This window comes from Epinephelus fuscoguttatus, linkage group LG21 (assembly GCF_011397635.1).
Source record: "Epinephelus fuscoguttatus linkage group LG21, E.fuscoguttatus.final_Chr_v1".
Classification (NCBI taxonomy): domain Eukaryota; kingdom Metazoa; phylum Chordata; class Actinopteri; order Perciformes; family Serranidae; genus Epinephelus; species Epinephelus fuscoguttatus.
In genome coordinates this window covers 21,283,402-21,298,133 of record NC_064772.1, presented here as the reverse complement: position 1 = coordinate 21,298,133, position 14,732 = coordinate 21,283,402, and the positions used below count along the sequence as shown (strand labels likewise).

The 14,732-nt window shown below is 41.7% G+C and overlaps 1 protein-coding gene across 2 annotated transcripts in view; it reads left to right on the top strand.

Annotated features, from left to right (window-relative positions):
- The first annotated feature begins 326 nt into the window (after positions 1 to 326).
- flt1 (fms related receptor tyrosine kinase 1) overlaps positions 327 to 14,732 on the top strand; it is a 55,156-nt gene continuing 40,750 nt past the window's right edge. Inside the window, exons 1-6 of one of the 2 annotated variants that reach the window (XM_049565859.1) lie at positions 327 to 600; positions 3,788 to 3,884; positions 5,350 to 5,555; positions 9,723 to 9,847; positions 14,097 to 14,262; positions 14,361 to 14,497. In XM_049565859.1, the coding sequence (XP_049421816.1) occupies positions 543 to 600; positions 3,788 to 3,884; positions 5,350 to 5,555; positions 9,723 to 9,847; positions 14,097 to 14,262; positions 14,361 to 14,497 (789 nt within the window). In that variant the 5' untranslated portion in view covers positions 327 to 542. The remainder of the gene's footprint in view (positions 601 to 3,787; positions 3,885 to 5,349; positions 5,556 to 9,722; positions 9,848 to 14,096; positions 14,263 to 14,360; positions 14,498 to 14,732) is intronic. The other variant, XM_049565860.1, reaches the window with a different exon arrangement.

The window sequence follows — 14,732 nt, the reverse complement described above, 5'->3', positions numbered from 1 at the left end:
GCACAGAGCTGCACATATGCGCATCTTCTCCGGCACTCAGTGGTGCGTAATTCTAGTCTGTTCTGGAAATAAAATAACTTGCAGATTTTTAGATGGGAAATTGCTTTTTCATGTATAAATGAATGTTTTAAAGTATGTCAAAAAGCAAAGGCTAGTTTGGACCGTTAACCTTTATTAACACCTCACAGGTCGATTGCTTGACCACTGGGGAGAACTAAAAGGGGACTGCTGTTACGCGCCTTGGGTGTGTCAATGGACGTCACGGAAGTCCGCTATCCGGTGGCTGCACTGTGGGAACTGTATAAATCCGCGCCACTATCCAAAACGATGGGAAAAAGTTGCACTGGAGTTCAAGCGTGGTGTCCTGTTGCGTGATCTCCCGCAGCTATCCTCAGGAAACCAACCACCTCTATTCACTGACCGTCAGCGCTGAGCGCCACAGCCAAGTGCGCTGCGTTGTGTCCAGTCTGCTCTGGAGGGGGAAAACATCAGGAATAAAACTCGTCTTATATTTGATATTTGAAACCTCGGAGTCACCAGAGATGATGAATTTTATCCTCATTTGCCTGCTATGTGGATTGTATGGTGTTCTTGCAAAAGGTGAGTAACAAGTTCAGTTTTGTTGATGCAATAACAAAGGCTGCGCAGGGCACCTGCTGTAACGGTTTGAGCCGGTGTTGGTAGCTTACACAGCTACTTAAAGTTCTTATTTAGGTTTTATTCGTAAGGCTTTAACGGTTTAATGGTAAACTAGTGATAACCTGTGGAAAATTGTATTTTACGCACGACTTTTATTATGAACATTGTTTCCCATGAGCCAGGAGGTCCTAATGGGTCATGAGGTATCTTTACGCTCATCAAAAACAAAGTCATTTCCATCACTAAGGCAGAACATTCAGTCTTTACTTTGGAAGAAAACAAAAGACGCACAGATGTGGCTCTTCATTGTGGCGCGCTGTGGTGCTGCTGCTCGTTTATTGGGCAATTAAGTTGCCGGTGCGCTCGTGTGTCCGAGACCGCTGAGCCTGTAAACCTCTATTGGCACCGAGTGTAGGGAGGGAGATAAGCGCTATCCTGCTGGACACTTGTTTGGATAATGCGGACCTCTGTGGCCCGGCTCCTTGTGCGCTTGGCCCCTACTGAATGGACACATGCAGGGCGTTGTTTCCTGAGACTGATGAGTTTGTCTAATGAAAGTTCTGATTTAAAAGAACGAGGGGTCGTGACCGACTGAAGAAAAATATCCACTGGGCAGGAACCGGGGTTAATACGCGCTTATTGCTCAAACAGTCGGCAGGTTGCTTTTATGCGCCTCAGACCTCTGTGGTTTTATTGATCATTTAGAAGTCTTTTGTGGCTGAAAGACAAAAAGCTACCATTGTTTTTTTGTCCCTGCAAAATAATGCAATGTGCAATGAAAATCAAGTTAAGAACTTAATATGCATGGCCTGATATTTTTTTATATATATATAAACACATATGATCTATGTCAGTTAACATAATTAACTATTAATTAAGTAGCATTTGCTTTTTAAAATAATTGTTTTAAGTGACTTCCCTGTTGTCTATTTTAAAGAAAACTAAACTAATAAATAGCAGTTATCTGGTATTAATTGGCCAAATCGGCAAATAGGGGAGAGCTGTGAGGCCCAGTAGTTCAATTAGGCAAGGTTTTTAGGAACTTTATATATCTTTTTTTTTTTCTCTGGCTAATGCAATAATCTGTCAATCAACAAACAGTCTAAAACACAATATAATACAATAATATATTATCATGATAATAATCCGCATGTTGAGGACGTCAGGAGTCCTAATGTGCAACATGCATACAGCATCTTACAAACATTTTACATACTTATACATTCACTTTTATTAGTACCCATCCCATTGTCATTGTTAAAATATTATAATTAACTTTATTAGGTTAATGATGAAAATAACATCTGATAGAAGATCTTGATTTTTCTTTTTACCAAAAAACCCCCATACTTTTTATAACCACATTTCATGAAACAATCTGCACATATGATGATTCAGTTAAACAAATTTAGGTTCTTCTCTTTTAGCAGTAATATCCCCCCTTTATCCTCCCCCCAAAAATGCCCTCCCTGCTCATAAAAGCAAAATAATCAAAAATAAACAACAATAATGACATATATAAAGTAACTGATCAACAAAGAAAAAGTCAAAATACATACTCAGCACAAAATCCACCCCAAAACAGGACATAATGAGTAAACATTGTCAATTAATTGACATTTTTATTATTTCAACAAGTTTTTAGCCTGTTTTGTTGCCCTATTACACCAAACCTTAGACAACTGAGAGTGTTAGATGAATTCTCTAGAAATGATTTCATCATCTTAAAGCTCTTGAGATTAGATGCTGTGATGTCAGTGCAGAGAGGACTCGAGGTGGGCATTTGAATAGTGTTTTTTATAATAATGGTCATTTTTTCTCCTTGGACACGAACATCTGCATCATCAAGTGTTTCTTCTGAAATTCCTGATAGGTTAGTAAAGTTTTTTTTTTCCCTGGGAGTGTTTAATGTGCAGAAACCTCCTACAAAAAACATAATGCCACATGATGGGTGTGTTGCATTTCTGTGGTTGGAAATGTGATGTTTTTCTTTTGATTTTACTCAGGTGCAGTAGCAGGAGAACTGCACTGAGATGTTTAGAAATGGTGCCATTAGACGCTCCACAGCTATATGAGAAGGCCTCAACAAGGCCTGGTGGAGATCACTAACTTCCCCTCCATCTTCCCTCACACTGTCATGTGTGTGTGTTTCTTGCCTACTCACTCACACACTGTGAAACCCAAGGAAATAGTATAGGAAGTGCTAACAGTGTGAGTAATGCTGGATCTGCTGAATGGGGCATCCACTGGGAACAATGATGCTGACAATAAATGGTAATAATGGACTTTCGTGATAAACTAACTCACTGCTGTAGGAGTGATTTAACTACTTGCAGAGCAGTGACATAGTTGAGTTGTGAGGAGTGTTTTGAGCTGTACACCCTGTAAGGAGCAGTCACAGTGAAGGACGGACTTCCCTGAATGATGTTTCCGCTGTTGTTGGGAGGAAGGAAGGGCGGACAGACAGGCGTCTTTATCTCTCATTAATAAACCTCAGCGATGGAGTGGAGAAATGTCTTTATTTGATAAACAAGAGGCACACTGCTTACGCATTTCCACACAAGCCGTCAAGTGGCCTGAGTGAGGAGATGAGCAGAGGGTCACAGATACAGTGGCCTGGATGGACTACGTGCTGTGGAGCCGGGATTCACACAGACAGACGGTTCTGCAATCAGTCAAGAGTCCGGTTTAGTCCGGTTTGTAATGGACAGAGCTTACAGGAACTGTCCACAATATTTATTGGTTGTAAAGTGTTTTGTCTTTCAGGATTTCCTCGGAAAGTGGTCTCATGCAGATCTGGGTCAACACAAAGGGACTTGGACCTTCTCATTCATGACTCCCAGTCATACGATTAGAATTGAAAATCAACAAATTCACCATTTTGATATATAAGTTTATTAATTAGTAGAACTCATTCCCTTGTTTCAGAAAGTAAACACCCTGCTCAGATGTCCCTAAAGAATATTGCATGATGAACTCTTACAAGCTGACCTTGACCTCTGACCTCTCTGAAGGATTCATGTCTATAAATAAATCCTTTATAATTACTATTTGACTTCCCATACTAGTTTGGCAGTGCAGTTATTAAGTCATGGGATGTTGCTCCCACTACAGACATCTGATTCTCATCCTTCTCCTGCCTCTGCAGACAAAGATCAGAAGGGGAAGTACAGCGTTCCTATTCTGGATGTGAAAACCCGGCAGCTGGTTCATGACATCAACCAGACACTACTGCTCAGTTGCAGGTGAGTTTCAGGTAGACAGATCCAATCCAGAAACCCTAATGTGGGCAACAGTGTTGCATGACAGAGCTTACAATATTACAATAGCTGTGAACAAAGCAAACAACCCCCAAACATCTTTAAGACTTAATTATCTTAGAGTCATATATAAAATGATCGTCAAAATCAAGACCAGCACACTCACTGTTATTAGACAATTTATTGAGATACCAAGTTGTTGTAGAGGCAATTTACTGACTTTCCAACTTAAAGGTCCAGTGTGTAGGATTTAGGGACATCTACTGGTAGAAATGGTATATAGAATTCATAACTACCTTTTCATTAGTTTATAATCACCCAAAAATACGAATTTTTGTGTTTATGTTACATTAGATTGAGCCCTTTATAATGGAGTTGAGCAGGTCCTCTACCACAGAGACCACCATGTTGTTCTATGGCAGTCCACAATGGACAAACCAAACACTGGCTCTAGATAGGGCCATTCACGTTTTCGCTCTTTTGCATTTTCATGTCAGCCACCGTAGTTTTCCTACACGCTTCGCACATGAGAGAAGGTTCAGTCTTGCAACCCCACCACCACCACCACCACCACCATATGCCACTTAAGTCCACACTCTGGACCTTTACATTTATATCGGCAATAGATTTGCAACATATAAACACTTTATTCACATTTTACGCCATTCATCATTCATTGCTAATAGATCTAGTTGTAAATATGTTTAGATATTTTGGTTTTGAGTTTTGTGTAGTGTCATGTTTTCTCTTTACCCACCCAGTTGTGATTCTTGTGCTCTCAATAGGCGATATAAGTGTCTCCATTAAAATATTTCTTCAACAGTGGTCCTACAGGGAATTTATTTCTCCCGAGCTCTTCCTAATATCTTTATATTCTTGTTATTGATAGTTTCTAAGCCAAAGATCTGTTGCTTCCTATTACACACTCCACATGTGTCAACAAAACCAGACAAGATGTTTTCCATGCAAAGTTTGTAGTCATAGGCTAGAATTCGGAGGGACGCGTGGGACACGTCCACCCTTCAATATTTAGAACCTGTACATTTGTCTCACCCAAAAAATATGTGAAAGTAGCAGAAGACTTTTGATTTGATGATATTTAAGGTATTTCCACCATATACTAATGCAGAAAATGCACAAACTGGTGCAAAAAATTTCTTAGCACAGGACCCCCAAACCCCCATTTCATACAATTTTATTCTCATTTTCCACATTCAACACCAAAACATCATACAATCCGAAGCAGACACTAATACATGAGGGATCTGAGTCTTAAAAAGCCCTTTAGTGCATCTTCATAAGGCCTCTCAGTGTGATTTAAAGCTCTTGAAAATGCACAAGTCTTCCTACCCCTTATGGTAAAACAGTCTTTGGCTAAAGAGATATAGTTCCCATGATGCAAGCCGCCACTTTCTAAGCAAACTCTCGACACTCTGTACCTGTTGACCAGGGGTCGCTGGGAGCTGACTTGGGCGTTCCCATCAGGTTTGGCCAGAGATCAGGTGCAAGTAAAGGAGTCTCGCTGTGGCAAGACGAGCCAGCAGTACTGCAGCCAAGTGACGGTGAGCAGCGCTCGGGCCCAGCACACCGGCCTGTTCCGCTGCAGGTACCAACACCGACCCCGGAAACAGACCTCCATCTATGTATATGTCACAGGTAAGACACTGCTGCCCGAGGTCCAAGAGTTTAGCTGACACTTCTTTTCTCTTTTGTCTCTGTCATAGAGCAGCCCTTCATGCCTTCACCCCTTCATGCTCATTGTTTATATCCCCAGGTTAAACAGGATGTGGTGGGTGCTAAATACAGACCAATGCCAGAGAGCCAATTATATCTAAACACTGTTTGTCCCAACAACACATCCTTCTAGATGACTCTGGCACAGTTTCATCCCCCTCCTCCCCTGCCTCTCTTTTCTCAGCCCCGGCCTACCTCCCCGTTGTCTATATATAAATCCTTTTTTACTTTCATTTACGTGCTACCTCGGGGCCAGGAATAGCCCAGCTGCTGAAAGGCTCAGGCCTGGGCAGAGTTTCCCAGGGCATCAGCCTTATCTGCTCTGCTCAGCCTTGCTTGAAGCATCCTGTGCTTGGGGGAGGAGGGGAAGGACTTGAAGGGGGTGTGCTGGGAGGGGATGTCGCTGTGTCTCTACAAGGTGGCGGTGGGGAGGTGTATGGAAGTGCATGTGTGTGTGTGTGTGTGTGTGTGTGTGTGTGTGTGTATGTGTGTGTGAGAGAGGAGCTGAGAAGGATAAGATGAAGGCCAGTGGCTCAGTGGTATCAAGGGGCAGAGGAGGCACGATGTCTACCCGGGCGGCTCCTCCCTGTCCAGGAGGGTGACGCTGGTCAGGCTGGGCTGGGCCGGGCACCGAGCTGGGCTGGAGGCCAGGGTCACAGGGCACGCTACTGTTTGGCCAACAGGACCCTCGAGGGCCATCAATCGCTCAGGTCATCATGTCCATTAAGCGTCAGACTTGGCCTGCAGCTCTTCTCAGACGTTGCCTCCCTCCCTGAGTCCTCTATTAGGAATCAAAGCAAGAGAAGGAAGCCCTCGGTCCGCTAGTCCTTTGGGTACTTTTGTTCGAATGTTCAGAGATTTGCTTTCCTTGAATAACACCCTACGGTAACAAACAATACAGTGAGCAACACCCACACTTTTCAATGGCACAGGACTATTACAGTGGTCGAGCTGGGAGAAGAAAAAGCTCAGAGAGGCCGTTTGATTGCCTCTAAACAATCTGTGTGTTTATTGTTGACTTCACGCAGTTATTTACTGAATGGGTATTCAATGAATGGGCGTGGAGTATGTTTAGGAGTGTGTGTCTGTTTGTTTTTGTTTATTGCTGAAATTGATACTTGGAAGTGTTTGTTTGTGTGTTTGTGTACAGAGGCAGGTGATTGTTATCTTTCATCTTTGTGTGTACATAAAATTAAAGGGTCAGGTCATAGAAAATCATAGAAAAATATGTTTTCTCACTCGGTCCAGGAGTTATTTTCCACTGGGGACGGAAAAATCCCCACAAATAAAAAGACAAATAAAATTTAAATAAAAGAAAGTTTTTTGTTTTTTTTTAACTTTTATTATGTGCCCACACCCCAAATCTGACACCAAACGTATTACAATGCACCATGCAGATTTTGTTGACTTTAATAATAATGATAATAATAATAATAGATTAATAAAGTGCCTTTTATACAGGGGATGTAGCTCAGATTGCTTTGAGGAGAAGAAACAACAGAATGAATACAGGCACATTAATAAGGGAAAGTACTGCTTAATAAAACAAACCAATTACATGAATAACAAACAAAAGAAGCAGCACACAGCAAGAACAGACAGGCTAAATTTAATAGAATATGTGAGAGATAAAAACAAGGAAGGCATATGAAGAATATAACAGAATAAAACAAAGGAAAGTTTTCATCTCTTGTGGCGTTGGTTAGAGAAGCCTTTTAAACAAGTAAAAGAATCTTAAAATCAATTCTAAGAGACACCTAGAGTGGGTGATTTACTCTCTATGTCTTGTTCTAGTTAAAAGCCTGGCAGCAGACCTCTGAATTAATTGTAGTTTATCAATGGATTGTTTTGAAAGAACAGTGAAGAGAGCATTACAATAGTCCAGAGGTCGGCAACCTGCAGCTCCGGAGCCACATGTGGCTCTTTATCCCCTCCACATCCTCCCTGTGGGTTTGCCAAAATACAGAAAATAAACTGATAATAAAATAAAACAGAATATATAAAATAAAATAAAATAAAATAATATTTAAATAAAATAATATAAAATATATATTTTTTAACATTTCAATTTTCATACATCATTACTTTGGACCTAAAGTGAGTTTGCATACACAGATTGTAAAAATGTGTAGCCTATACACTGATAAAAAAATTCTTTACATTTTGTCAACTAAAATGTTTGTCATACGTCTACAATCTGATATCTTTTCCTCTAAATTTTGCCGCTCAATGTGGATGACTCGCTGGCTAGGCTAACTATTGATTCCAAATCCAAAAATGGAAAGCAGAGAAGTTAACAGTGAGTGGATAGATTGGTTTGCTGTCACCATTAAAATAGCAAATAATCAGGAGTAGCCCCCTGCAGAGGAGCCACCTTGTGGTAAAAGATATTAATGGATGCTCCTTTGGAGCCATCAGTAGGTACAGATAGATACTGTCAGTGTCATTATAAGACAGATTTTTTTTTTCATTTTTTTGGCCAAAAAGGTTGCTGACTCCTACAGCCTAACCTACTTGAAATAAATACATTAACAAGTTTTTTGACATTTGTTGATTAGTCCACGTTTTCATGTATTTGTCTCTGAGATAACTGTCTCCATTCCAGTAGAGCTGCAGTGAATGAAAGTCTGTTTCTCTCAGCATTAACAAAAAACAATAGCAGCATCTCTTTCCTGAAACTGTATCCCTGTGAAACTTTCACTGGAACTTCTCTCTACCATAGAAAAAATTCCCATGAAAACTTTCGATAGTGACGTCTGTGGGTTATCTAGGACACACTTTCTGGAAAGACAGGTTCTGGTTGAATTTCTGAAAAGTCCGTTTTCAGTGCTGTGAGCACCACAAACATAGGTTCATTTACCCGGTATTGAGACAGAAATATAAAAAATAAATAGATAGTCTTTTTCCTGCAAAAATATCAAACAGTCTCTCGTTCTGACTTCTTAGCTGATTTTCTCTCGTTTATATCACTGCAGTTGAGTATCTTTGAGTTTATTTTTATTGAGTTTAAATTAGGGATGCACTATATTGGATTTCTTGCCAATGACTGATATACTAATATGTAACAACTCAATTGACCGTTAGCCGATACCAATATCGATAAATCCACTTTTTCTCCACCTAACTTTAGTGATCATCAAGTCTCTTCGGTAGTGGAATTATTATTATATAATATGCATGCATACACCTATTGTGATGGCCCACCAGCAGATGGAGACATGAAATACAATACATATTTAAAATATTCATTCATCATGCAAAATTAGACAAAGCATTTTGGCTGATTCAGTTCATTTTAAAGCCGATAATGGCCGATACCGATGGCGTCTGGCAAAGTAAAAAACAAATAAGCCTGCACACCAAGTAGCACCCGTTTAAAAGGACTTTGTTTCAGAGTGACGTTTTGAGCCACATGGCTCTTCCTCAGACTTCGGGCTATGTCGCCCAAAACGTTACTCTGCATAAAAATCCTTCTAAACGCGAGCTACTTATTTATTTGTTTTTTACTTTGCCAGGTGTTTCTTTGGTCCAGCACCCACTCCATTGGACGTTGGAATGTCTGTGTCTTTTGTACTGTCTTTATGCAGATGACGTATCAGTATTATCAGCATGTCGGCTGATTCCAATATTCCATTTTAAAGCTAATATCGTCCGATACCGATGACAGGCCGATGTCATTGTGCATCCCTAGTTTAAATCATTGGTTATCTAAAATAGGACATTTGAGGATATCAGCTTGGACTCAGAGACGCTGCCACAGACTTTCTTGACTATGTTTTGGCACCACAAAGCAAAAAGTAATAATCGAGAAAGATTTCTTGATAATGAATATAATTGTTAGTTGCAGCCTGAAAGTATAATATACGACAAATATAAAGTAAAACCACCACCAGTGCAAGGTTAAGTTCCACGAGAGGTAAGTGAGAAAATATGTTTTTCTGTATTTTTTGTGAATCTGTATAGGTGGTTGTAAGCTCTTATTGATGTGATATTGGTGTGTGAGACAGAAAAGAGTCTTGTTCATGCATTTATTTGACATGCTTATTATCTGTACTATATGTGTCCCTGACCGAAGTGTTTGGGTTTCAGACAGCCAGCAGCCATTTGTGGAACATCCGGGTATGAGCCCAGATGTGTTGTACATGAAGGAGAAGCAGCCGCTGGTCATCCCCTGCCGGGTCACCCACCCTAACATCACCACCACACTCGTCAAGGTCAGTGCAAGAAAAATATGAATGAAATCACAAGCAGACAAGTTGGATGTCTTTTTAATTCACACTTGGTGCAGAGATTCTCTCTGTATCCAGATCTGTACATGTAGTGAGTGTATTGTTCTCTGTACAGTTACACCACTCACATTCTCTGCACATCATCACTTCCCAGTTTGTTCCATCGGAGCTCACATATGAACACAGTGCACCGTCCCGTTGTTTCCCCCTCTCTAGATCATTCGCCACATTGTTCTTATCTTGGCAGCCATTACACGTTGGTGTGTGTGTGTCCGTTTGTTTGTGTCCGTCTGCGGATACGTGTGAAAGTGTGTGCGGATATGGTTTTGAGTGTTGGTGCTTGAGTGCTGAGTGAGGGGGCGAGTGAGACAGTGTTACTAAGTGCAAAGAAGAGCATTGAGAGTGCCTGCTGTCTGCATGCGTGTCAGGTTTTTTATGAGTACATGTTGCTTTATGGATGTTATTTGCCTGTGAATGAAACAAAACGACATCCGTCTGCCTGAACCTGCAAGAAAACCTTCCAGTCAGAGATGCCCCTTTCTTTACTGACTCTTTCCGATGGAGCGGCGCCCATGACGTCCTGTTGGCACTGTTTCTACCTCTGGAGACAGGACGTGGGGTCTGGAGTGCCCCTTTGGCCCCTGGCCAGCATGACTTCCCACGTCTCACCCTCCACTTCTTGTAGTAGGAATCCTGGCTGCCAACTTCCCCTGACTGATGCTTTAAACAGCTGGTTTGTGGAGGAAGCAGAGGCAACTACTGTTGGCCCTGACGGATCAAAGTACAGTAGATTCTCTTTAATCACAAGCCCTGACCATTAATATGACGCCTTGTGCGTCACTGTAGGAAGCTTATTGTGGTGTCACTACAATAGAGTTAACTCTCTTCATCAGATATCTACAACACATATGCTGATATTTGCCAACTCTGACCACGCACTCTTAGAGAATTTGTTGTTCTCTCTTCTGGGCGGAGATACAGATGCCCCAGGGTAAAAAGCAACAAGTTTAAATTTCCTTTGTTGCAAGTGACTGCACTGCTCAGCAGCAATTTATCATGGCTACTAATGCAATGGTTCGATACCTTTATTAATCACATACATCGGATTAATTGGTTGATCAAAAAAATTACACAGCAAAACATAAAAATAGCAAAAAATTGCAATGCCACGACAAGCAACCATGCAAAGGCACTGCTGTAAGAATGAATAATAAGCGAATGTAATCATTACCACCAGTTCTAGTATTCTAGTTTTACAGAGTATGGTTTCTCCAAATGGTGTTTCCATACCCCATGTTGACTCCATGGCTACGGCTTCAAAAAAAGAACAAAAATGGATTAAAGGGACACCCCAACAATTTAATATTGCACTTCTATGAAGTTAGGGGACTTAGAGGAGACACATGAAAACAGAGTGGTAAAATTGGCCCAGCACCTGGAGATTCCCTACCTTTTAACCCCAAGTATGGTTCAGAAAGTTCAGAAATCCTACACTTCCCATTATACAACTCAAACACATCTCTGCCTGGTGGATGTCCATGTCTCTCGGTCTATTCACCCCCAGTTTGTACCACATGCTTTTATTTTCCTGAGGTGGACATGAACTCAGTCTCATGGCAAGCCATATAACTGTTGTTGAGATATTTCAGTCTTGATCAAAGTGGTGGATGGACTGAAAGACTGACACTGCTATGCATAGAGCCACACTGCTAACATGGCTAAAAAGCAAGATGAATGATGCAACAGAAGAACGTGTTGGGAACTTGAGGATTGGGATCCAAGAAGTGTAAACATCCCCCGCATGACATGTTGTACTACTTCTCCAGCATATGAGTATGATGCTAAAACAGTCATGGCTGGACATCAACACACACATGTTTTTGTGCTGCTTCTATCTTCTCACAAATGCCTGGAAGCACTAAGGTAATTACACTAAAAATAGCTCTCCTCTTCCTTCATCTCCCTCCTCCAACCCTGCACTGGCCGGTCTGAACCAGGAATCCACTCACTGTCACAGCCCCTGGAGTGTTTTTTTCCTGGAGGAATTTTGCACTTTACCGGGATCTCTAATATGACCCTTCTCAGCGGGAACAATACTCAGGAGGCTCTGCTCTCTCACTCTCTCTGTGAAAGTGACCAGGAGGTCCTGGAGGTCCGGGATGACGGGGTCGACCTGGGGTTCCAGTCAAAATGTCTATATCCTGTAGTAACAGGATGCGAACAGATGGACTGGAGTCACGTTTCTCATATCCTGACTCCTCTGGCTCCTTTGCTCCTCCTCCTGTTTCTACACCTTCACCTTTGCATAGCCAACTCTCCATATAGGTTTAGAGGATGGGGGTAAGAGGGGCAGAAAGGGCACTAAGGGCACTCAGACGGGGTGTCAGTGAGTTCAGGAGTGGGAAGGATCTACTTTACAGGACCACGAAAAGAGGAGGAGGAGAAGCTTGGTGGCGTCTGAGAGGGTCGCCTCACTCTGGGAGGGGGGATATCAGCCAGTTCACACTGGGGGTGCAGGAGTGGGGGGAAGTGAGTGTGATGGTGGTGGGGTGGGTGTGTGTGTGTGGGGGGGAGGGGTGTCCACCTGTTCCCTTGAGAGTGGGTGGGAGGCTTCCACTGTGTCACAGAAACTCTAGTAAACATTTCCTCGGGGCTGCCTCCAAGAAAACAACAAGGTTACACGGTTACACAAGAGTCCTTGTTGAGGAGGCCAAGAATTATAAAACCAACAGTGTGAGAATACAGGCAGCATCATCTGGGGCTTCTTTTGACAGGTGTTACTCTGTGATTCGCATCTTCTAGATGAGTTTCTAGGGGAAATGTAACTATCTTACCACTAAGAGTGAAAACAAAAAACCGTAAAACCTGCATTTGAGATCAAGCTTGCACAAAATGCAATCCAATAGCTTCTTTGCATGTGACGCCACACATCAGTGCAGTGATGGAGGGCAGGCAACTGGAGGCAAAGACTACCACAGTGCAAAATAATGGCTATGATTTGTGCTGTTTATGGTAACTCCATGAATCAAACTGGGGAAAAACCATGGCCATTTCAAGCCACAAAAATAGTGAGGAAGATAAAAAAAAAAGTCATCAAGAAACAACAGCAGATATGGATCAAAAACCTCTGTCTTCAGTCTGGAGTAAACGAATTTAAAACTTTAAAGCATTGTGTTAAACACGCCTCAGATTGGCTCTAGAAGCTACTCTGTGTTTTTAGCCACGACCCAGATTTTTAACAGCATTTCACCAAATCTCTGGGAATGCTTGACCTAGCAGGTAGAAAATGGTAGCTTAAGTTATCTATGATTAACCTGACAATGGTGCATTCATGTAGAGTTGAAATATTAAGACAGTCATTTACTCACTCAGCAAAAAACAAGACATCAGTCATTTCAGTCATGGAGCCAACCACACACAATTTAGTTATAGTCCACTAGGCTCTAAAATGCTTTCATCGGCTTGTTGTGTAAGGTTAGCAACGTTAAGAGGTCTGGAGGACGAGTTCATTTGCAATGACAGTCGTGTTCACACGGGGCAAATCAGTCATGTTGTGGGAAATATAACGTTTGCCACATTTTGTATGGAACACATCCAACATGAGTTTCAATTTTCTGATAGTCCCTGCTGCCTGCAGGTTCATCCAACCATTTTATGTAGTCATTTTCCTCAATTTCCAACATGGATTTATCACTTCCTGCCCTCCATCAGAATTATTTGTGTCATAATATTTAGATGATCGCAAACAAATCCTGTAGCTAAGTGAGCACAATTTTGTTTGGGTCCTAGAGATGCGAATTTTAAAATGAATAAGGTGTAAATAATAAGATTAATGATGGCTTTATTTCATTTAGCTGCTTTAGCTTCTGGTATCAGGGCTGTAGATTTTAGACTGAGCTTGAGTTAGACTTGCTAACGTCCAAACAGCAAGGTTTTGAGACTTGACTTGTACTTGACTTTCTCTCTGACAGCAAATCAAATGCAAATGACACAGACCATTTCCACCCTGTGTATAATCACAGCTTTAACAGGGTGTTGCACAACATATATGACGACATTCCTTCCTAGTTTTGCAAATTTTTGTTAGTCATTGTGATGGATTTCTGTTGCAGTGACTCCGTTGTTCCCTAATTTCTTCCTTGTATGTGAGATTTCAGCTGCACTCAAGTGGTGACAGTGTGTCATGATTTTGGTACAGTGAAACTAAAATGGGTGTTGTCTTCTCCTCCCACAGTTCCCCAGTCACAGCCTGAGTCCAGACCAGAGGAACATCATCTGGAACAGCAAGCAAGGTTTCACCATCCGAACCCCCACCTTCTACTACATCGGCCTCTTCTACTGCCAGACAATCACTAATGGCATCACACACAAGTCACGTGTATACTTTATACACAGACCAGGTCAGAAGTGCATGAAGTCCTTTTAGATACACAGTAAATCACCCATAAACACGCATGTGTGTGTATCATTTCCTACATTTCTTTCTGTCTTGCCACAGTGAGTAACATCATGGAGGTGTATCTGAACAGCAGTGGACCTGTGCAGGCCCTGAAGGGGGAGAGACTGGTCATGAACTGCACCGCCACCGGGGAGTTGAACACCAGAGTGAACATCACCTGGGACTACCCTGGAAAGGTCAGAGCTGCATTAAAGTCTGTGGAGACCTTGTGTAAACCAAAGGAGCACAGGTTTAGATGGCAAATGACCTTTGACAGACACTGAGCAAGAGTGTATAATTCTGTCAGCCTGCAGAGACGAGTTACTTTATTGATCGTCAAAAGAACATGGAAAAAGTACTTCTTTAAAAGTTTATTCGAGCAAAAGCAAAAGGTTGCCATCTTGAAATGTACTATTTCTAGTTTGACTATTT